This window comes from Crocuta crocuta, unplaced genomic scaffold, assembly GCF_008692635.1.
Source record: "Crocuta crocuta isolate KB4526 unplaced genomic scaffold, BGI_CrCroc_1.0 scaffold147, whole genome shotgun sequence".
Lineage (NCBI taxonomy): Eukaryota > Metazoa > Chordata > Mammalia > Carnivora > Hyaenidae > Crocuta > Crocuta crocuta.
The window spans coordinates 1315033-1338906 of NW_027532594.1; the positions used below are offsets into that span (position 1 = coordinate 1315033).

General features: G+C 35.0%; 1 protein-coding gene and 1 pseudogene across 3 annotated transcripts in view; both read right to left on the reverse strand.

Annotated features, from left to right (window-relative positions):
- Positions 1–23874, reverse strand: part of HACE1 (HECT domain and ankyrin repeat containing E3 ubiquitin protein ligase 1) — a 119322-nt gene that overhangs the window by 52037 nt on the left and 43411 nt on the right. For all 3 annotated transcript variants that reach the window (XM_077780007.1, XM_077780008.1, XM_077780006.1), the window contains 5 exons: positions 23302–23408; positions 16436–16586; positions 7347–7681; positions 6789–6857; positions 6464–6551 (listed from right to left, as the gene is read on the reverse strand). In XM_077780007.1, the coding sequence (XP_077636133.1) occupies positions 6464–6551; positions 6789–6857; positions 7347–7681; positions 16436–16586; positions 23302–23408 (750 nt within the window). The remainder of the gene's footprint in view (positions 1–6463; positions 6552–6788; positions 6858–7346; positions 7682–16435; positions 16587–23301; positions 23409–23874) is intronic.
- LOC144244620 (translationally-controlled tumor protein-like) lies at positions 9842–11965 on the reverse strand (annotated as a pseudogene).

Below are 23874 nucleotides of genomic sequence, written 5' to 3' on the forward strand. Positions count from 1 at the left end.
CTTAAGAAAGAAACTGAAGATGACACAGAATGGAAAAACATTCCCATGCTCATGGATTGGAAGAACAAATATAGTTAAAATGTCTACTCTCCCCAAAGTAATCTACACATTTAATGTAATTCCTATCAAAACACCACCAGTATTTTTCACAGAGCTAGGACAAACAATCCTAAAAGTTGTATGAACCAGAAAAGACCCTGAATAGCCAAAGCAACCCTGAAAAAAGAAAAGCAAAGCTGGAAGTATTACAATTCCAAGCTTCAGGCTTTATTACAAAACTGTAGTCATCAAGACAGTATGATACTGGCACAGAAACAGACACATAGATTAATGGAACAAAATGGAAAACACAGAAATGGACCCACAATTATATGGTTAACTCATCATTGACATAGCAAGAAAGAATATACAATGGGAAAAAGACTATCTCTTCAACAAGTGGTGTTGCAAAAACTGGACAGCAACAAGCAGAAGAATGAACCTGTACCACTTTCTGACACCACACACGAAAATAAACCCAAAATGGAAGAAAGACCTAAATATGAGACAGGAAACCATCAAAATCCTAGAAGAGAACACAGGCAGCAGCCTCTTTGACCTTGGCTGTAGCAACTTCTTACCAGACACATCACAAGAGGCAAGGGAAACAAAGGCAAAGCAAAAATGAACTACTAGGACTTCATCAAGTTAAAAAGCCTCTGCATAGTGAAGAAAACAATCAACAAAAGTGAAAGGCAACTGCTGGAATGGGAGAATATATTTGCAAATGACATATCTGATAAAGGGTTGGTATCCAAAGTCTATAAAGAGTTTATCAAACTCAACACCCCCAAAAAACCAAATAACCCACTTAAGAAACAGGCAGAAGAGGAGTGCCTGTGCCTGAAGGGTGCTCAGTTAAGTGTCAAACTCTTGATCTCATGGTTGAGTTCAATCCCCACTCTAGGCTCTGAGCTAGGTATGAAGCCTAAAAAAAAAAAAAAAAAATGAAATGGGCAGAAGACATGAACAGACATTTTTCCAAAGACAACAAATGGCTAACAGACACCTGAGAAGATACTCAACATCATCAGAAATTCTCATCAGGGAAATAAAAATCAAAACTACAATGAGATACCCCCTCACAACTGTCAGAATGGCTAAAATTAACAATATAGGAAAAAATAGGTGATGGTGAGGATGCAGAGAAAGTGAAACCCTGTTACACTGCTGGTGGGAAAGCAAACTGGTGCAGCCACTTTGGAAAACAGTATGGAAGTTCCTCAAAAAGTTAAAAATACAGCTACCCAATGAATTAGCAATTGTACTATTATTTACCCAAAGGATACAAAAATACTGATTCAAAGGGACACATACACGCTGATATTTATAGCACCACTATCAACGATAGCCAAATTATAGAAAGAGGCCAAATGTCCATTGACAGATGAATGGATAAAGAAGATATGGTATATATACACAATGGAATATTACTTAATGATCAAAAAGAATGAAATCTTACCATTTGCAATGACGCAGATGGAGCTAGAGGGTATTATGCTAAGTGAATCAAGTGCATCAGAGAAAGACAAATACCATATGATTTCACTCATTTGTGCAACTTAAAAAACGAGACAGATTAACATAGGGTAAGGGGGGAAAAAAAGAGAGGGAAGCTAACCATAAGAGACTCTTAACTATAGAGAACAAACAGGTTGATAAAGGGGAGGTGGGCAGGAGTTGAGCTAGATGGGTGATGGTAAATAAGGAGTGCACTTGTGATGAGCACTGGGTGTCATATGTTAAGGATGAATCACTAAATTCTACTCCTGAAAACAATATTACACTATAAGTTAACTAAATGGAATTTATATAAAAACTTGGAAAAAATTAATTAATTGATATATATGCATACATTAAAAATAATTAAAATAAAGTTAAATGTATAATTTTGTTCTTACTTCTAATAGTTTTTCCATTTGAATAAAGCATTGTTATCATTATAAAATTACTGGGTGTATAAATTTTAATACACCAGAAAATACTTTCAGATTTAATGATTATTTTTAAAACTCTGGTAAAAGAAAAAACATTAAAAAGAAAAAAAAACAGTAAAAAGAAAAAAAAGAAAATAACATAAATGTTATTTATGTATGGGCTTTCAAGTTTGGTACATGTGGTTTGGAATCCTGCTGTCACTACTAAGTTTGTGACCTTATGGAAATTACTAAACTTCTCAGAATTTCAGTTTTCCTGCCTGTAAAATAGGGAAAATATTTCAAGGGCCAACTATGAGGATTAAATGAAATAATGCAAATACAGATCCTAATAATCATAACTACAATCATTAATCAGCTATCAACTATTAAAACACTTATGGATATGAACAGGTACTGTGTTAAGTACTTTACATGCATTTTCACATGTAATCCTCACAACACTAAGAGAAAAAGGGACTCTTATCATCCCCATTTCACAGAAGAGTAATGTGAAGCACTAACAGGTTAGTTAAGTAACTAGGGGAAATACTCAAGACCCAGACTGCTCAATAAATAGGTATTGTTCTTATCATTTGGAATAATGTTAAAATTATTTAACATGACAGAAAATGTATTCCCTCCATTGTAAGATATTAAACCATATCCTTTATCTATAAAATGTGAACCAAGAAATAAAAGCAAATGGTATTTTTTAAAGTAATTCAAATGGAACATCAAAATGTACAAAATGTTATCTTCAAAAGCTACATATAGCTTCAAAAGCTATATCTGGACAATGAAAACATCCAAACAAATTTATATACACCTACAAAGCCAAAGGGCATGTTTTTGTATATAAACTTTCTGAATACCTGCACTTCCATAAAATAATTCACAAAACAAGACTGATTACAGGCCCCTCTTAATAGCATTTGTACAGCAATACAAAACATCTCTCCCTTTAACTACAGCCCACCTGAAAGTCACCAATAGAGTAAGAATTCAATCTCTTACCCCAGGTAATTGCTTTTTTTTTCCTTAAACCCTTTTTGCCTCCAAGTTTTCTGTGAACTGCCTCCAACTTAACAGAAAATTTCTGTACAGTACAGCAGAGTACAAGTATTTTGTCCCTTATATGAGAGTAAGCTGCCAACATAATATCTAATCATCCTTAAATACTTTGGTGTTGTATTTCCTGTAGAAATAAAGAATCCTCCTACATAACCAGATAACAACCAGCAAAATCAAAGATTAACCCTGGTACATTACAATAGCTAATCCTTAGACCCCATTTCAAGTTTTACCAGTTTCCTAATAATGTCCTTTATGGCATCAGGACTCATGAATTGAATTTAGTTGTCATGTCTCTAACTCTGGTGCAGTTCTTCAGTGTGTTCTTAATTTTCACGACCTTGACTGATACTTTCAAAAACTGCAGGTCAGTTATTTTGGAGAACGTCCCTCCACTGGAGTTAGTCTGACGTTCTCAAGATTAAATTCAGGCTGGATAGCTTTGGGAAGAATATCAAAGTAATGCCAGGTTCTTCTCAGTGCATCCTATCAGCTGGCACACTGATATGTCTGTTTTGATCACTGCCAAGTTTTCTCACTATAGTTTTTATCTCTGTAATTCTTAAGCATTGTTTGAATAAGTACTTTGAGATTGTCAACATGCCCCACCCTTCATCAAACTTCCCATTTATTCATCAATTTTTTCAGGATAGACTTAGGGGTTCTAATTTCATTTATATTTTGCCATCATTATTTATTCAGATGTTTGCACTGTTTAGCTTTGGCCAGTGGAGTCCATTCAAGTTAGTTCTGTGTCATTCTGACATAAGCCTATCACTTTTTTAACAACTTTCTTGCATAGTAAGAGGTTCCAGACTCATCTTGTACTTTCCCTGACTCAACCCTGAAATAATTCATTTCTCCAAAGAGCGCTGGTTAATTGAGAATGGTGTTTAGAGGCCAAGAACTGGGTGCCAGGTTTGCTGTATCTATCTATCTACACTGAAAACTGTTAAGTTCACACTGATATCTTCAATTCCAATCCAACAGCATATGGTTCATTCTATTCTCCATTTTGTAACTCATCTCTCCAATGCTGAGAAACCAGGCTCCCATATGAAGTATCTTTCTTGGCTGATGAACTGTCCCACCCTGTATATAACCAATCTCCTGTCACTGACATGGACACTTTACTGCATGGATGCCGTCTTCTACCCAACTCAGGCTCTGTCAGTCTACTCTGAGCAACTGTCACTACCCTCCACATTGGACATCCTCCATATGCTCTTCCAACCCACATACTCCATGCTGAGCCCCTCTTCTATAAAGACAGCCTCCTTACCACACCCATACTCCAAAACCACACACTAGGTCACCATTAACATATGAACACCTTCCTCACTCTGGTCAAGTGACAAAACCTCCTCTGTGGGTAAAAAAAAAAACTGGACCGCTTAATGCAGATGCTTTTGACTAAATTATTCAGGAAGGGAAGAGGAAAAAAACCATGAAAAGCAGACATAATAATAATAGCAAACTATCTCTTTCAAAAACTAAAAGCTTCTTATACCTATAATATCATTTGCCCTAGAATGCAGTCACAGTTTAGATTAAGAAAATGACCTTGAGGGTGTTATGCTCAGCGAAATAAGTCAGGCAGAGAAGGACAAATATCATATGTTTGCACGTATAGGAGGATTAGGAGGAACTTGACGGAGGAACAAGGGGGAGAAGAAGGGCGGAAATGGTGGGGGAAACGGAGAGAGGCAAACCATGAGAGACTCTTGAATGCTGACAAAAACTGAGGACTGATGGATGTGGGGGGGAGGGGGGGATGGGCATGGAGGAGGGCACTTTGGGGATGAGCACTGAGTGTTATGTGGAAACTAATTTTACAAAAAACTATTTGTAAAAAAAAAAAAAAAAGAAAATGAATTTAAAAACCAGACAGACCCTTAAATCCTGGTTCTCCTGCTTGGTAGCTGAATCATTTAAACAAGTTACATAATCTCTTCAGTTCAAGAGTACCGATCTTACATGCCTGCTATGAAAATAACCCAACAAAAGCAAATACATGGTAACTGACCTAAAGTTAGCATTCAAGAAATGTTATTATTACTATCTTCTCTTCTACATTATCATTTTTAACAGATATCAGGATACTTATATACATGTGTATAATTTTATAAGAATTAGTTCTTAGCTTTAATTTCTGAAAGGGCAAGTGTCCCTAAAAACATTTAAAAACATTGGTAATATCTACCTTATGACTATTAACAAAAGCACTGTTTTCAGTCTGTCCTACACTTCTGAAAAATTATTTCTTAAAATTTTTCTAGGATCATATCATTCTCCTGAATGAAAAGTTATTAGGGGCTTCTGACAGCCTATAAAACAAAGATTCTTCCATCTGGCAATCAAGGCTTAACACACTGTGACCCTTTCTAGAATTACATCTCACTCTTGACCTACACAAAATTTCTGCTTCAACCATTATAATTTTATACACTTGTTCATCTACAAGCCCTAGCCCATATCTTGACTAGAATGTTCTTCTACCCAATTTACTCCTAGCAAAATTTTGCAAAGTTTTTCAAAGTCCAGCATAAAAATCCACCTCCTCTTTTAAAAGTTTCCTTGACTACAGCAGGCAGAAGAAGTCCTAAGCAGTCAGATAACAATGTAATTACTATTTTATAGATACATTTATTACCTCTCCTGCTAGACTGAATTAAGATCATTTTGGAGAAAGGACACATACTTTCTATCTCTACATAAATGCCATTTATCGAACATATATACCAGTTATTATTTAAAATTTATTCTTCACAATAGTTTTTGAAGTTGGTGTATCTCAAAATCACAAAGGATATTAGCCAAAGCACAAGGAGGTTAGAAACGTGCCCAAAATTACATAGCTAGTAAGCAGCAAAACAAGTTTCTCCCTAGCATGTTTCATAAAACATGAGATATGTGAAATGAACCTAGGTGGGGGAAAGGATCTCAGGTCAAAAAATTTGGAGGATTAAGAAAGATAAGTCATTATTTTTACCACAGGGTTTCTCAAAGCCTTTCAACAAGCTGCTGATATGCTTTATAAATCTCCAACAGGGCATATTATATTTTCCAAACATATCTGAGGGTAAAATCCTTTTCTCAAGGACAATCAGCCTTACAGGACTAATACTCCATGAAACTCATTTTAGGAAATACGGCAATGTGTTCTGTTGTCTTTGCACAAGCTTTTGCACACAATGGACACTCAGTATATACTTCCTGAAGATAAAAAAAAAAAAAAGTCCCTCATACTAATTTAACATATTAATGTAATTCCACATACTAAAGTAAAGAATAAGGTAACTTCACTCCTCTTCTAACAAGAGGTCTCAAGTGTAATAATTACTTCACTAAAAAGTATTCAACTAAAAAGTATTCAAATTAAAAAATTAACTTTCATTAGACAGACTAACAACAAGATGAAGAGAAACCTCTACCTGTGCTTTTATGATATGCATGAATCTTGACATCAACTCTGGACATTCAAGGAGGAAGTGAAAGTGGTCAAATATAATTTTGGGATTTCTAAAAGAAAAATATACTTTGTTTAAATGGACAAGTAGGATGAGTAGCAAATGCAAATTCAGATATACAGATACTGAAACAAAAGAAAAATATTAATTCACACCTACTAAATTTTTACTTCTCACTGAGCATTTTTTGAATAGTAACAGAAAAAAATATTATTTCTGTTGAGATAAACACTGTAAGCAAAGAAAGAAAAGTCTACAAGGGCAGTCTATGAATCCAAGGAAGACTTACCTATTAACAAAGCACTTTAAAACTTCATCATGTTTGCAGACAAATTCAATGAAACGGGGTGAAGTCATTCTGTTGGGGATAAAAAAACATCAGAACACATGGACAGAAATTGGTGATACAGCAAATCTGGTAACTATACATAGAATTGGACTGGTTTCTAGCAAAAGAAGAAAAAAGATCTTTGTTTGGAAAACTAGGCATGCCTCATCAATTTATAAGATGAAAAAATATATAGAACTTTTCAACAGAGGATATGAACTGTGATTTTTTGAAAACCTTGAAATTTTAAACATCTCTGCTCTATACATTTTGAATACAAAATTAAGTAATCCTGCACAAAGTGACATTCACCATTCTACAAGTTAATCACTAATATAATGCTTAAAACTCAAATATTTTATACCAATTAGTATATAGATTAGTACAATGAGAGTCCTAAAACAAGATCAAAACAGAACCAAAAATCAACAAATTATTGTTTGTTACTGAAATTATACAAAAAATCATAGCTTTTCTTCATCTATCAGAAAAGGAAATAATAAGCAGAAACCTTCTTACCCTGGGGGCATCTGACAAGAACAGCACATGTAAAAAGCTTGAATGACAGCACTTAGCCGGTTAGCTGTCATAGAAATAACATCCTGACAGTCTGCACTGGCTTCCTGTTTCCCTCCAAGAGCATCTGGTTTAGATTCCCCTGTGCCAGTGGATAGATTTTCATAGCTCCCAGGTCCTGGAGGTTCAAATGGAGGAATGGTAGTACCATCTTGATCTTGGCCTTTTTGTTTCAGCAAAATAGAAGTGATGTCCGTTGAATCCTTCTTGTTTTTCATCAATTCTGTAGCTATTAAAACTAGCCATTCATCTAATGAGTGCCAAAGCAATTCAAGAGGCTAGGAGAAAAACAGAAGGGCTTTTTAAACACCATTCTTAAACTCCAGGATAAAAAACTCACACAAGTAAATATTACAAAAGAGAAAATTCACTCTAGATACTCCTATTATCCCAAGTTAATGCGATAACAGTTCCTAAGGGTAAGTAACAAAACATATTAATGCCACATAGCAATTTCTTCATTTGTAGCAAAAATTTAATTTGCATTTATTTATTCACTGGAGTAAGAAAGTAAAACTAAAATCTAACAAAAAATGTATAAGCAATCTTTCCTCTTTTAAAAATTTTCAAATATTTAGTTCTAATAGCATATGTTACTTTTAAATATACAATCCCCCAACCTTTACTATATTCATGTGTTAACAACTTTCAACTGCAAGTATTTTTTCAATTAAAAAAAATGATAAGTCCTAAAAAGCCTAAAACACAGCTTGGTTCTAGGGTGCCTGCCTGGCTTAGCTGGTAGAAGATATGACTCTTTACCAGCCGGTAGAAGATATGACTCTTTACCTCAGGGTTGTAAGTTTGAGCCCCAAGCTGAGTGTAGAGATTACTAAAAGAAATAAGTAAACTTAAAAGGAAAGCTTTATTGTGCTCTTTTCTTTACGTGTAATTCATAGAATTTAAAAAATTTATGGTAAAAAATTTAAAAATTTGACATAATATTTATATATAGGCACATACATACATACACTTTCACACACAGACACAAAATCCATCTCTAATGACTAGTAACTATCAAAACTGACTAGCAAATCCTTAAATCCAAGTAAAGATCAACAGCTTGAAAAAGAAAAAGGGAGGGAATAAACTGTTTCTTTTTCTACACTATTTTATTTTTTAAAAAATATTTAATGTTTTATTTATTTTTGAGAGAGAGAGAGAGAGACAGCATGAGCAGGGGAGAGAGAGGGAGACACGGAATCCGAAACAGGCTCTAGGCTCTAAGCTGTCAGCACAGAGCCCGATGCGGGATTCAAACCCACGAACTGTGAGATCATGACCTGAGCTGAAGTCCGACGCTTAAATGACTGAGCCACCCAGGCATCCCTTTCCACACTATCTAAAATATTCCTTTTAAGTAATGAAATGTCTTTTGAAAATTAAGAGCAAATGAAATTTTCTTAAAATATTATGTAATCACAAATGCTACAACAGGACTAAGTACTCAAGAAGATTAAATATATACATCATCCCTAAAGCTAGTAATTTTTAACCAACAGAAATATAAATGCTCAACTACTCTCAAAACATATGCTACCAGGGATCTAATATACAACATCATGTCTAGTTTTCAATATTGTACTATAAATTAAAAGTTACTATGAAAGTAAAGCTTTAATGTGGTCACCATAACAACAAGAAAATGCTAATAAGGTAAGTGAAGGAAGTGTTAACTGACCTTATCATGGTAATGTATACGTGTATCAAATTGTCAAATTATACACCTTGAGTTTACACAAGGTTATACGTCAATTATACATCAATAAAACTGGGAGGAAAAAGACCTGCTAAAACATTTTTAACTCAAGTAAAAATTAACAGTCAGGCTGGGAGAGAAGGATAGCAGTTAAATGCTCCTTTATTCCTACACTATTGTTTTGTTTTGTTTTTGCTTCCAACTATATTAATCTCTTTTTATTCTTTGGATAATCTCTTCCAGAGTTCACTACTTCAGTTTGTAGGTGAAGAGCTGTATAAGGAATCCACTGCAAATACTGGCACAGTTATGAGCATGGTCTTTCCCTTTACTTGAACTCAGAATTAAGGCTTTGGATTCCTGTTTTTTATACTGCAGTCCCAGAAGTAGTTCTCACTTTAGACTTATCTGCAGGCAGTCTCATGCTTTCTAGCAGCAGTCTACAACCAGGCTCTAGCTTCTCCAGGACACTACACAGAGTGGATTTAAACATGTATTAAACGAAAAGGCCATTCTCTCAAATGAGTCTAAATGCATTTCATTTTCAGATAATCTACATGTTTTGTTTTGTTTTGTTTTTCTTAAAAACATGACTCCACTCCAAATAAATCAAGGTCAGAATCACTGAAGAGCTCAAGACGATGTCAGTCCCATTGTTCTAAGTCCTGGTGTTGTGTGGATGAGGAGCCGCCAGTTATGACAACAGGGATACATCCAAAGTAACAGCCAAACTCCTTACTTAACATGTTTCCATTTCTAAACCATCTTTAAAGGACATATATAGGGTCACACCACCATCGCGGTAGTCCATCACAGCAACTGTGCCATCTGGATTCATGTTTTCACCAATAAAGAACTGGTCGTTTTTGAAATTAGGAAGTATATGCCTGATTCATTTTGCAGGCCCTGTTATAAAAAGTTTTACTCTTTCTGTCCTCTGCTCTTCAAGTTTGCCATGGATTGATTTTATTGTAATCTCTGATGTACTTCTTGTAGGCTTCTTTTATGATGGTGGTTTCCTGCAAGTGATGGTTCATGACAACATCAACACCAGCGATTACTGTGCTTTTGGTACCTTTATACAAGGGACCCTCAGTGGAGGCATCTCCACCAATGAATGAGCCACCAATGTTACCCTCAGTCCTACTGACCACATTCCCCTCCACCTCCAGGCACAACCCATCTGTGATCTTCCAGATCTTGAAGATGTCAGAGAACATCTCATCATGATTGATGAGGTCCGGGTAGATAATCGTGACGGCAGCTGGAGAGAGACGATGGAGGCACTAGCTTAGCAGGAGCTGGGAGCCCTGACGACAGTGTGGGAAAGAGCCACACTGGCAAAGAAGTGGGGGGAGGGGGGAGGAGAGTGGCGCGGAAAAGCTATACCATTTTAAATATTACTATTGAGAATGATAAACTCTCTTTCTGCAAATAAATGTAGGAGTTAATCTTTCTGTTTCTCATAGGATCACAGAATGCTACAAACTAGACCATGCGTTTCAGAGAGACCCACAATATTTCAAGACTTACAATATTTCAACCAAAAGAAATGTTACTTTTAAATACTAAAATCTTACTTTATGGAAAAAGATTACACAACTATATTTGGAAGTTTAGGAAATGTTTAAATAATGTGTTCTTCCAGGAAATTCTTTACCATTATTTTCTAACAAGTTCCTCTGCTATATGTTCAGCTTTTCTTCAGGTTTACAGAACACTCTCTTTTTGAGAATATTTGACTTACTAGATTTGCAAATAATTCAACTAGCCCCAAATCTTCAATTAAACATTAAACCAAAAAGCAGAAAACAAAACAAAATAAAGCAAAGAGCCCCCACTATCACCAACAAAAACCTAGTTCCTTCATTCCACAAACATTTAGTTAGTACATACTACATCAACAAGCCGGCAAAGTGAGAAATTGATTATACTCTCTCAGGTTGAAATAATCACCCCTCTCCCCCACAAAGAGGGCTTTTCCATGGCTAGGCATAGCAGCTGCAAGATTCAGGATCCCTGAGCTGCTTCAAAGGAAGGGCAAGAGGCACCAGCTGCCATAAACACTGACATGATACCTGCACCGAAAATGTCTTAATTCTCCTCATGAGCAAAACATTAAACCTGCTGTAAAGGATGAAAAAAAAATTTTTATGTCAGCAAAACTTTTAGCTTTACGTCACGAAATGAATATCCAAAATAGAAAGAACAGGTGGTAATATAAAACTTCTTGAAACAAAAGGCAAAAGGAATAATTGGCCTCTAAATGAAAAGGGCTGAAACCCAGAAAATCAGCACACACTGAATAGAGATGAAGCCCAAGGCAAGAAATGATACCTGCTGCTCACACAGATGAGAGCACTGAGGCTGAAGCAGCAACAATCCTACTTTTTTCTTTTCTTCTTCTTCTTTTTTTTTTTTTTCTTTTTTTTAATATAGGCTCCACACCCAGCATGGAGCCCAAAGAGAGGTTCAAACTCACAACCCTGAGCTCAGGACCTGAGCTGAGATCATGAGTTAGATGTTTACTGACTAAGCCACTCAAGCACTCCAGTAATCCTATTTTTAAACACTGACAATATGCAAAAATTAAAGGCAAGTTTTGAGTAATCCAGAAATAATTTTTAAACCCCAGATTTGTGTAAAAATGAAAGTTCTAGAAAGAGTTTCAATAAAGGAACACAACAAAAATTAAAAGAGAATGAGGGGAAAAAAGTAGTAGTAAGTCATCTTAGGCCTTTCTTTACTTTTCTCTTTTTCTTCTTTTCTTTCTTCATTCACACATGTGTTAAAACTAAATCCCAACCTCAAGATATTTTTACCTAGAGAGGTGTTCCTTTGAAGAGCTGTTCACAAAGTTCATGCCTCAGCAACAAAAGAGTACTGTGAAAATAACTTTAATTTCTAACTGTGGTAGCAGCCACAGATAAAAAGGATTAAAATAAATTTTTAAAATTAAAAATAAACCATTTCAAGCTTTATCTATGATGCTTTTTATATTCCTAAATGATAATGATGCAAAAACATTAAGCTAAATCAGAAAGAATGAAAGCTTGCCATTTGCAACTATGTAGATGGAACTAGAGGGTCTTTGCTAAGCCTAATTAGAGAAAGACAAATATCATATGACTTCACTCATATGAGGACTTTAGAATACAGAACAAATGAACCTAAGGGAAGGGAAGCAAAATTAATATAAAACAGAGAGGGGTCCAAAACATGGGTGACTCTTGAATATGGAGAACGGAGGGCTGTGGGACAGGGGATGAGTAAGGGGCATTAAGGAATCTACTCCTGAAATTATTGCTGCACTATATGCTAACTAACTTAAATATAAATTAAAAAATAAGTATTTTTTTAAAAAGGAATAGCTAGATTAAAGTGGATGCACTTAAAAAATTAGCTAAGATACAAAGCACCAAAAAATATAAATATATATAAAACACCATGTATATCAACTATTACTGAAAAATGAGTCAATGACTATGGACACAGCGGATCTCGCCAGTGTGAAATACTGCTTCATTTCATAATAATGAAAATCATACATAATTTTCAAAACATTTTAAGTTCTATTTCAAAGCTATAATACATAATCTCAAACTTGCTGGACAATTTTTAAAAATTTAAGATCCATGTAACAATGTAAGATACAAATATGACAGGAAAGCATTACTAAATTAAGTTCTTTAATAGTATCTTGAAATAGTATCTTGAAATTTAATAGTATCTTGAAATAGTCTCACTATTCTCAATTTGATAATGTCAAATGTTACAACCCAAAATAAAAGATTTTAAAGTTAAAAGTTTCTCAGTCTTTCTTAGTTTCCAAATTTTCCCAATTATAATTCTGTGTAAGTGTTAATAGTCACAGCTTACTATTCACAAAAGAAGACCATTATCAAGATTCAGGAAGTTTAAATTGTCTTCCCCATGTTCACATGGCTTCAATAACCATAACTACCTTCTTCAGCTGCTCCAAAGTTCCCAAGGCACTAGATAAAAATCTCTTAACACTGAAAAAATAGCTAAGTGTTAAGATTAACTTAAAGGATTCCGGGGTGCCTGGGTGGCTCAGTTGGTTAAATATCTGACTTCGGCTCAGGTCATGATCTCCCGGTTTATGGATTCGAGCCCCGTGTCAGGCTCTGTGCTGACAGCTAGCTCAGATCCTGAGCCTGTCTCAGATTCTGTGTTTCCCTCTCTCTCTGACCATCCCCTGCTATGCTGTCTCTCTCTCTCAGAAATAAATAAAAAACACTAAAAAAAAAAAAAAGAAAAAGAAAAAATAAGATTAACTTAAAGGATTTCTAAGGTAAATCAGAAAACTAATAACAGGATGTTAAACAATTTCACCTACTAAAACCACATGGCCTATAAACCCACTCATTCTTAATGGAAAATCCATTAGTTACTCCTAAAAGTGACATGTTAGAATATCTAGTTAATGAAATGGAAAGTAGGGATCAATTGCTACCTTAGACAAAATGTGGTAAAAATTAAAATGGTATTTCTAGTCTAACATCGCAGGAGCTCAGGAAATGGTGAAGATCTTTACAACTCTGAATTACCCCACAATGAACAGAAGACTTTATATAAATTAGATGACATTACAATTTCTATTTTTTATCCTTGTAAGTGGGAGGGCAGATCATTTTGTCAGCTTCCTGTCTATACTTAATTCATAAAATTATACGGAAAGAGACCAATAAATTTTTAAGAGTAACATTTAATTTTTAAAAAAAAATTTAGATGAGTTTTGTAATAAAAATGTTTTACTGAAGTGTACGGTCAAAATTTAAAAAATAATAATGGTCAAAGGCAAAAGCAGTTGTCAATGATGCAGAAAACAATCCCTTAAAAAAAAAAAGATACTAACAAATGAAATAAAATAGAGAAAAAAGACCTTTTTATATTATATATGTCATTGATATATGACAATCAAAACATAGTTTAGATTTCATAACAGAAAAGCTCAAAGAAAACTAGTGATACCCTTTTCTTCTCTGTTATACCAGTACAGGCTAGACAGAAAACTAACATTTTAAATCAAGCACGAAATTCTTATAGAGAGGCTACTAATTAACACATACTTATTTTCTGATATTAGCAAACACACAGCAGACTCAAATTTTAACCAACAACAACAACAACAACAAAAAACAGACAATAGTGAATATAATCCATACCCAATCTGGATAAGAGTGACTTTATCTATACCTGATTTGATTTTCTATTCATCATTAGAGAGAAGTAGAAAAGATAAAAAGAAAATCAAATCAGCATGAGCCACACCAGAATACATTAAACTGCATGTAATGTGAATGTTTCAGTAGTAAAACTCACTTAAAATAATACTGACAAAATAGCGTGTCAATATTTAGACTCAAATTTTGCAAAGACCTTGGGTTATCACTCCAAACTAGTGTTGAGGAAGTGGCATGCGAAAAGCCAAAATTTGAATGACAAAAAGATGTATAACTGCTTTCTTCCAGGAGGTGGCACAATAGGGGAAAAAAAGAAAGAAAAATAAGAATCTCTCACACACACATACACACAGATGAAAACTCTTTTCTACACTAATTCTTTAAAAAACAGTGAAGCACACACAGAGATGCAAGACCCTTACCCACACCTTTCTAAAAGCCTATTATACCTATTTTAGCTATTAAAGAATCTACCAGGGTCAAAATGCTTACAAAGCACTTATAAGTGCCCAAAATATTCCATGTAACAATCACTTAATATGGGTCATTAGTTTTAGTTCAAATTTTACAGACAGTAAAGTTGTCAATCAGGAGTAATTTTTGAGGAAGTGACACATAAAAATGTTTACGTCACTTTTTGGATAGATAACCTGTATTTATACTCAAAAGACTATTTTTATTTATCTTTTTATTTTTTTAAGTCTTTATTTTGAGAGACATAAACAGAAAGCGAGAGGGGGAGAGGCAAGAGAGAGAGGGAAACACAGAATCCGAAGCAAGCTCCAGGCTCTGAGCTGTCAGCACAGAGCCTGATGTGGGGCTCAAACCCACTACTGTGAGATCATGACCTGAGCCAAAGTAAGACACTTAACCGACTGAGCCACCCAGGTGTCTCTCAAAGCACTATTTAAAGAAATATAAGCCTTTGTGAACCCAAAAGAAAATTTTATACCATAAAAATTTCTTAAGATAAATTACCTTTAAAAAAACTAATAGAAAACAATTATAAAGTTACACATTTGTCCAAAATCTGAGATATTTAAAAATATGTCTCAAAAAAAGCCTTAACAATAGCAATGACAGCCACATTCATTATAACATAAAATTATAATTTAACTTGGGTAGCAGCACTGTCTTACAGGAAGCAGATGAAGCAAAACAAAATATTTTAAGAAAATATCTCAGGGTGCCTGGTGATTAAGTCACTTAAGCATCTAACTCCTGATTTGGGCTCAGGTCATGATCTCACAGTTCATGAGACTGATCCTGCATCAGGCTCTATGCTGACTGTGCATAGCCTGCTTGGGATTCTCCCTCTCCTTCCGCCTTCCTTTTGTCCCTCCCCTGCTTGTGCTCTCTCTCTCTCTTTCAAAATATAAATTAAGTAAGTATTTTAAATTTTTTTTAAAAGAGAAAAGAAAATACCTCAATGATTCTTCCTTGAAGTGATCCCAGGAATTGGTAGTAAATCCAGGAAATGAAAGTAAACTTACTTTTAAAACACACACATGGACACACACATTAACACGTGTGATAATAAACTCTAAATAGAAACTATCATTTTCAGAGGGAGGGAGGAGGAGGAAGGATTAAATAGGTAAATAGGTGATAGAGGTTAAGGTAGACACTTGTGATGAGCACTAGGTGATGTATGGAATTGTTCAATCACTATCCTGTACACCTGACACTAACATAGCACTGTATGTTAACTAACTGGAATTAAAATAAAAACTTAAGAAAAAAATGGACACAAGGAAAAAAAGAAAACTAGTTATTTTCTTTACTTCTGAATGATTTTTTAAAAAGCATGATGGCTGTATATTGTCACATTTAAAACCTATAATCCAATAAAAAAAAAACATAGATTTAAACACTGAGTATCTTTACCCTTTGAATACAACACTAATGGAATTAAAATGTTACTTGTAAGAAAAATACAGAAAGCTCACCACTTAAGACTCATTGTTGATTAGAAAGGGATTTAAGGAGAAAAGTGTCTAACTTAAAACATGATACGAGTATGAACCAAACTTAGTTCATGAGGTTTCCAATTAATGAATGCATGCTTTGTCAAATTCATCTCTTTTTTGGTCTATCTTCTTAAAAACATCATATACTTTTCTGACCTTGAACACCTGGCTTCTTGGAGTTTTATTCCCATTGTAGCCCAAATCGATTCCATTACTGGGAGAGGATGGACCAATTCGAAAGACATGACAAAATATCCTCACAATCCTTAAAAGGCTCTTCATTTGAGCATCATAATTACTAGACAAGCTGAAAATAAAAGTTAAAGTATGAATAGGTTAGGTAGAATAAAACAAATTACATCTTAAAACACTTAATTTAAAACATTTCCATGACATTAATCATCTGCTTCCTAATATAACTAGTGAAGTTCCTTTCCTATCATGATAGGGGATGAAATGTTGTGTTTAACAGGAAGTTGTTATACATTATTTAGATTGCATATGAATGAATTGTTAATGTTTAAGCAATCTGAATAGAACCAATAATCAAAGCATAAATATGAAGGAAAGCCCCAACATTTGGTTTCTTGAGGCATCAACTTTAGGTAATCTCTTTCATTTCCAAAAGTATATGTATAAATTAAATTGAGTCTTTAGAACTCTGAGAACATTTCAGAGAAAAGATAATAGAAACAATGATTGTGTTCTTTTTGTTTTTAATGTTTATTTTATTTTTGAGACAGAGAGCGAGCTTGAGTGGGGGTGGGGCAGAGAGAAAGGGAATCACAGAATCCAAAGCAGGCTCCAGGCTCTGAGCTGTCAGCACGCAGGGCTCGAAACCATGGACTGCGAGATCAGTCCAACCAACTGAGCCACCCAGGTGCCCCAGCTGATTGTGTTCTTAAGTCAAACTACAACTCCATTGTAGAAGCTGAACTTTCTCCTTTTTCTATCCAAAACTTCATTTCCCTTCCTCACCTGAGATTAGTAACCAATTGTTCACATAAGTAGAACACTTACAAATTGAATAATCTTAAAGTGACTATCAGCATCAGGGAGATTCTCTACATAATGGGTCATCCTATGACTCTACATAAATATAGGATATACATACCACTATGAAGAAAAAAGAACTCAAATACAATTAACACAACAATATTGAATATAATATAAACTTCTTTGACAAATCAAAAAGCCCTTCAGAATCTTATAGTGCCTGGGAATTGCTCATCATTACAAATATCAATCAACTACTCTTCCATAGAGAAAATTGTAGGTGTTAGGCTAAATCTGTACTGAATCTAATGACAGATCTTTAAAAAAATGTTTGTTGTTGTTCAGGAGGTTCTTTAATTTGGAATCTTTAACATCAATTATCTTCTATTACAACAGTTACACAAAAGCAGAGTAAAGAGCTACATAGAGGCATCTGGGTGGTTCAGTCGGTTAAGTGTCCAACTTCAGCTCAGGTCATAATCTCAACAGTTCGTGGGTTCGAGCCCCACATTGGGCTCTATGCTGACAACTCAGAGCCTGGAGCCTGCTTTCGATTTCTGTGTCCCTCTCTCACTCTGCCCCTCACCCACTCATGCTCTGCCTCTCTGTCTCTGTCTCTAGAATAAATAAAACATTTAAAAAATTTTTTTAAAAGAGTTACATAAACTTTGGGGCAGAATGGTTACAACTGTACACATAAATTATCAAAGCTTACCCTAACTTCCCCTAAGTGTATTTTACCATTGAGATGAAAAGTCAAGGAGATGAAAAGAACAGCATAGGGAATATATTTAATAATCCTGTAATAACACTGTATGGTGACATATAGGGACTACGCATATCATGATGAGCTCTGACTAACATGGAATTATTATGTTGTACACCTGAAACTAATATAATATTTTATGTCAACTATACGTCAATAATAACTAAAAGGATTAGTGGGGTGCTGAGTGGCTCAGTTGGAAGTGCCCGACTCTTGATTTCAGCTCAGGCCAAGACCTCACAGTTCTTGGATTCACGCCCCACATCAGGGCCCATTCTGGCAGTGCAGAGCCTGCTTGGGATTGTCTCTTCTCTTTCTGCCCCTCCCCCACTCACTGCCTCTCTCAAAATAAATTTAGAAAATAAATTAATAAAATAAAATAAAATGAAATACAATGGATTAGTAATGTGGAAATATAGAAAATGCCTAATTCTAAGAATTCCAATGTGTAAGTGCCAACTAGAAGGTGTTTTCTATGCTGGTGATATGTGAACCCAAAATTTCCTGACATTTTCACTTCAACATTCTTTGTTTCTCATTCTAAGAATTATTAAATTGTTAAAAATAATCAATAAAAATTAGCCATCAGTTATAACTGTTACTAAAATATGACAGTTAGTGCTATCCATACTGAACTGGGAGAGCTACATCATATTAGCAAAACTTTTTGTTTTAGTACCTTTGCACTGATTTTTATATATATTTAATTTATGAAGTGTTGCTAATTTCATATCATAAGATTGTGAGACTGACAAAACAGAAATGTAATTTGGCTGAAACTATCCTTCTTTCATTGTGTTGTGACTCTTGGAAAAATTAACTATGACAACTCTCTAATTTAATTTCTATGAGAAAGAGGTAAATTTGACCTTCCTCTGCAAAATTACCATATATTTAAAGATTTAAATAACTGATCTATAAAATATTTCATGACTTACGAAGTATTTTCTTAACAATGGAATCTGAATATCACTCTCAATTATTAATACCATCTAATAATTTTATATTACTATAACCAGTTTAAACTTCTTCCAAACTGAATCACTGATCTAAGAAATGCTACTTTTCACTTTACAACAAGTGAAATATCTTTAGTGTTATACAAAAAGATCATAAAATCTAAACATCATATCGCTCTCTACTTGAATAAAATGGTAATTTCTTCCCAACCCGTAAGATCTCAATATAAAAATTTTAACATGAGTTTCCTAATTCAAAGCCCTATCAATGAACTTACCTTTGGTTTATATAAAAGTATACTATCATTCAATGTCTTACTAAGCAAACAGCTGTGAATTCTCTGTTCATTTGCACATTGATAACTATCTTTATCTTTAATCATAAGTATATAGAAAGCAAAATATTTCACTTATTTAGTCAAACATATTATGTGCAAAAAGGACCGCAAATAAATATTTATTATCTACGGGTGCCTAGGCAGCTAAGTTGGTTGAGTGTCCGACTTTGGCTCAGGTCATGATCTCGCGGTTCATGAGTTCGAGCCCTGCATTGGGCTCTGTGCTGACAGCTCTGAGTCTGGAGCCTGCTTCAGATTCTGTGTCTCCCTCTCTCTCAGCCTCTCTCTCTCTCTCTCTCAAAAATAAATTTTAAAAAACATAAGAAACAATTTTTTAAAAAGTAAATATATTATCATTAGCAAGTATTCCCAGAACTAGTTAGACAAAAGGCTATCCATTTTTTAAAAAGCTAATTAACATCTCAACTGTCACTTAATATATATTTGAATCAGTTTTCTTAATTAAAATTTCTATTAAAGTGGTCAAAATTACATTACATTGTGGGGTAAGAAGAATAAAATGATTCATAAATGAATGAACAAAAGGAAGACAATTTGCGAAAGTACGAGAAAACATAAACTGGCAGGGGGAAAAATTTGTATTTGAGATCCTCTTTATCTACCTTGGCAGTTGTGAGACAATAGAAAATATATATATTGGTCTCTACTCCCGGTTCTCGGCACAAAGCTCCTAGAACCTTCATAATTTTCTAAGTGATAAGAGCACTAGGAACATGTTTTATTCTAATATTTGGTCTTTGACCACAGTTCCCGATACGGAATTCCTAAATCCCTTGTAATTTCCTGGGTGACAGCAGTGTCTTTTGTTCTACTGAGGTGAACCTTAGTGGACTCCTGGAGGGAGGCGGGTCACCTCCATCAGTGATCTTCCAGACTGGTGAACACATCTACATACTGGGAGGGTGACACCCTCAATTCCATGCAGACAGAAGTTCCCATGCTCGAGATCCTCCAATACCTTTTCCTATGAGTCTCTTCATCTGGCTGATCATCTCCATCATTTATATCTTTTAATAGAGTGGTAAGTCTAAGTAAGTATTTCCCTGAATACTGTGAGCTGTTCTAAAATATAACCAAACCCAAAGGGAAGGAGGTCATGAGAACCTCCAATTTGTAGTGAAGTCAGACAGAAGTTATGGCTAACCTAGGGACCTACTTGGCATCTAAAAGTGGGAGCAGTCTCCTAGGAATGAGTCCTTAACCTATGAGATATGATGTATCTCTATGTGGATATTTTTCAAAGCTGATTTAAACTGTATACCAGTTGGTGCTAAAGAATTGCTTGGTGTGGGGAATAAAGAACCCACACAACTGGCGAGTGTGGTAGTAGTGTCAGGTAAAGGTAGTAAAGGAGAAACACAGGATTTTCCAAAACAGTAAACACAATAAACTCTAGTATAATTCTAATAACCAACACTCATTACCAATCTCAAGAAAAAGATACCTAGGGGCACTCGATAGTTCTGCAGGTTGAGCATTCAACTTCGGCTCAGGTCATGATCTCACTGCTGTTACTGTAGAGCCTGCTTCAGATCCTCTGTCCCCCTCCTTCTGCCCTCCCCCCAAAAATGAATAAACATTTAAAAAATAAAAGAAAAAGATACTTAGAACCCCAAAATGGCCATAATTAATAGATTTCATATTTGAAATGAAATTTCAAAATCTGAAATTTTGCAATTTAACATTGTAAGTGATGAGGCAGTACAATTTAGTAAAATAGTTTTAAAACTTGATTGGGCCATGGCTCCCTTTTTCCCCACCCTATTCTGTTCCACTAATCTCCCTGTTGCTTTTAAGAGCTACACTGGAACCCAAATCTGCTCTTTATTAATGAGAATAGGAATCCTTGTTCTTCTATGTATTAGCTTGGTAAATTGTTAACTTCAGTTTTCTTTTATGTAAAATGGAAATGACTACCTAAATAACAAAATTATTGTGAGGTTTAGACAAAATAATGTATTTCAATGCTCCTTAGCTTAGTTCCTGGTTATAAAGTATTAAAGGTGAACTTAAAATAAAAATATAAAAAAAAAGAGGCTTTCTCATTACTTGGAAAAGCAAAAAAATAGGACAAAGATTTAGGTAGGAAAAAAAACAGGCTAGTTTTCTAATATAGGAAAACAGGATTTTTAAAATAATCATGATCATGATCTCTGGCATTTTCCATTTATATAATCCTCATCACCATCTCTACTATGTGCCAAACACTGTGCTTGGCACTTCCCAGTATCTTATCACTGGATGTTTACAACAATTCATTAAGAAGATATTTACTACCATTTTCCAACAAGGAAATAAAATCCTGACTAGGCTGTAAATTAAATATAGGAAGAGATCTTGTCTGTTTTATTCACAATCACCTACCAGATGGCCTAGGGGATAGTAGGCCCTCAAAAATATGTATTAGATAGATGGGCAAACGAAAAAGGGAAATTCAAAACAGTTACTTGCTGAGCTCACACAGTAAATAGTGATATCTGGATTTAAACCTGAGTCTGGCAGACTCCTGAGCCATGCCTTTATTTATTTACTATGTCTAAATCACAGAAAACTCTCATCAAATAAATGGATCAATGGAAATGACTAACGAAAATGAGAACATTATATAAAGCTGAAATTCAGTGACTCCCATAGAAAGAATCTTAAGTAGTCTCAAAGTTAGAAACTGAATTATAAAAATTAGCAAATAGTATCGTGAGTAGAACTGAAGAAAGACTTACTGGCTAAAAGAACACAAGAGGGTGACCCTGGTACCATGAAGTGTAGGGGCCTAGCAAAGATCCTTCTGCGTAAATGGTACAGAGTATGATTCTGGTCTGAGTATATGAAAAGCCCAAAGAAAGACAGAAACAAGGGGCTAACATAATGGACTTGACAATGTAGCTGATTTATAGAAATAGCATGGAGCTGGGAGGAAGAAACTCTAGGTGCAACCACAGAGATGAGAGAAGACCATGACCTATTCTAAGATTGTTGGTATATTAAGAGAAGTGAAATGAAAACTGCACAGGGGAAAGCTCCATATTAGGAGCAGGCCAAGCTTATAAGATAAGAAAGAACACATTAACCTTTTCTAAACGGCTGTCTATTCCTAATTGGGACAGCGAACTATATACAATAAAGTACAGCTGCAGGAAAAGGCATATATAAAAATGCAAGTAATATAAAGGCATTACCTTCAAAAATATAACAATCAGCCATTAAAACCATAGCATCTGTTGGAAAGAATAAAGAACTGAAAAAAGGGGGACAGTTTAGGGTAAAATCTTTGTAAGGAATCATGAAGGGATACTGAGAGCCTGAACGGTGGCCTATACCCGGAGTTATATAAATTAGCAATCACGATTCCCAAACTATTTTCTTGGGGGAGGAACAACAATAACAACAAAAGACTCCTAAATTTTCTTGATTCTTCTTCATGTATGTTTACTTAGATGACTAACGTATCATTTTATAAAACTTTAGAAAACTATGTCCAAATCCACTTAAATAATCCTTATTTTCCTTCTCTCTAAAAAGACTAAAATCTCCCAGTAATAGCTGATTGCTCTGGTCCTTTATTTATTTTACTCTTTTGTTTGTTTGTTTATTTTATTTTTGAGAGACAGAGAGTGAGCAGGGGAAGGGGAGAGAGAGAAGGAGATGCAGAATCTGAAGCAGGCTCCAGGCTCTGAGCTGTCAGCACAGAGCCCGATGCACGGCTCGAACCCATGAACCACGAGATCATGACCTGAGGTCATGAAGCCGACTGCTTAACCAACTAAGCCACCCAGGCGCCCTGCTCTGGTCCTTTAAAACAAAACAATAAGTCAGCAGAATTTTAGAACATCTTACCACTGACAAAAATATCCAACAAAATAAACTATTCCCAGAAAAGCTGAAAGGAGACAAAGCTGACAGATTCTGCCACATACTGGTTTGCTTATATTTTCAAACACTTACCTAAGCAGTTTATGGCCATTTGTTGTGGCAACTTCAGCAAGGCTTGTTAGAATCTTCAGGTACTGGTTTTCACTTTGCTGAGACAAATGTTCCAGAACTTGTCGTAACTAAATTTTTTACAAATAAAAAAATATGGTTATACAATAATCCATTAAACTTTATCAAGAAATTAAGTACGTATTAGTTTAAAAAGTATCCCAAAGCCAATTAGTTTATTTTTTATTTATTTATTTTTTAAATAGTTTATTGTCAAGTTGGTTTCCATATAACACCCAGTGCTCATCCCCACAAGTGCCCTCCTCCATGCCCATCAGTGATCCCTTTCCTCTCCCGCTCACCCCCATCAGCCCTCAGTTTGTTCTCAGCATTAAAGAGTCTCCCATGGCTTGCCTTCCTCCCTCTCCCCCACTATTTTCCCCTTCTTCTCCCCCACAGTCCTCCATTAAGTTCCTCCTAATCCTCCTATACGTGCAAACATATGCTATTTGTCCTTCTCTGCCTGACTTATTTCGCTCAGCGTAACACCCTCAAGTTCCATCCATGTTGCTACACATGGCCAGATTTCATTCTTTC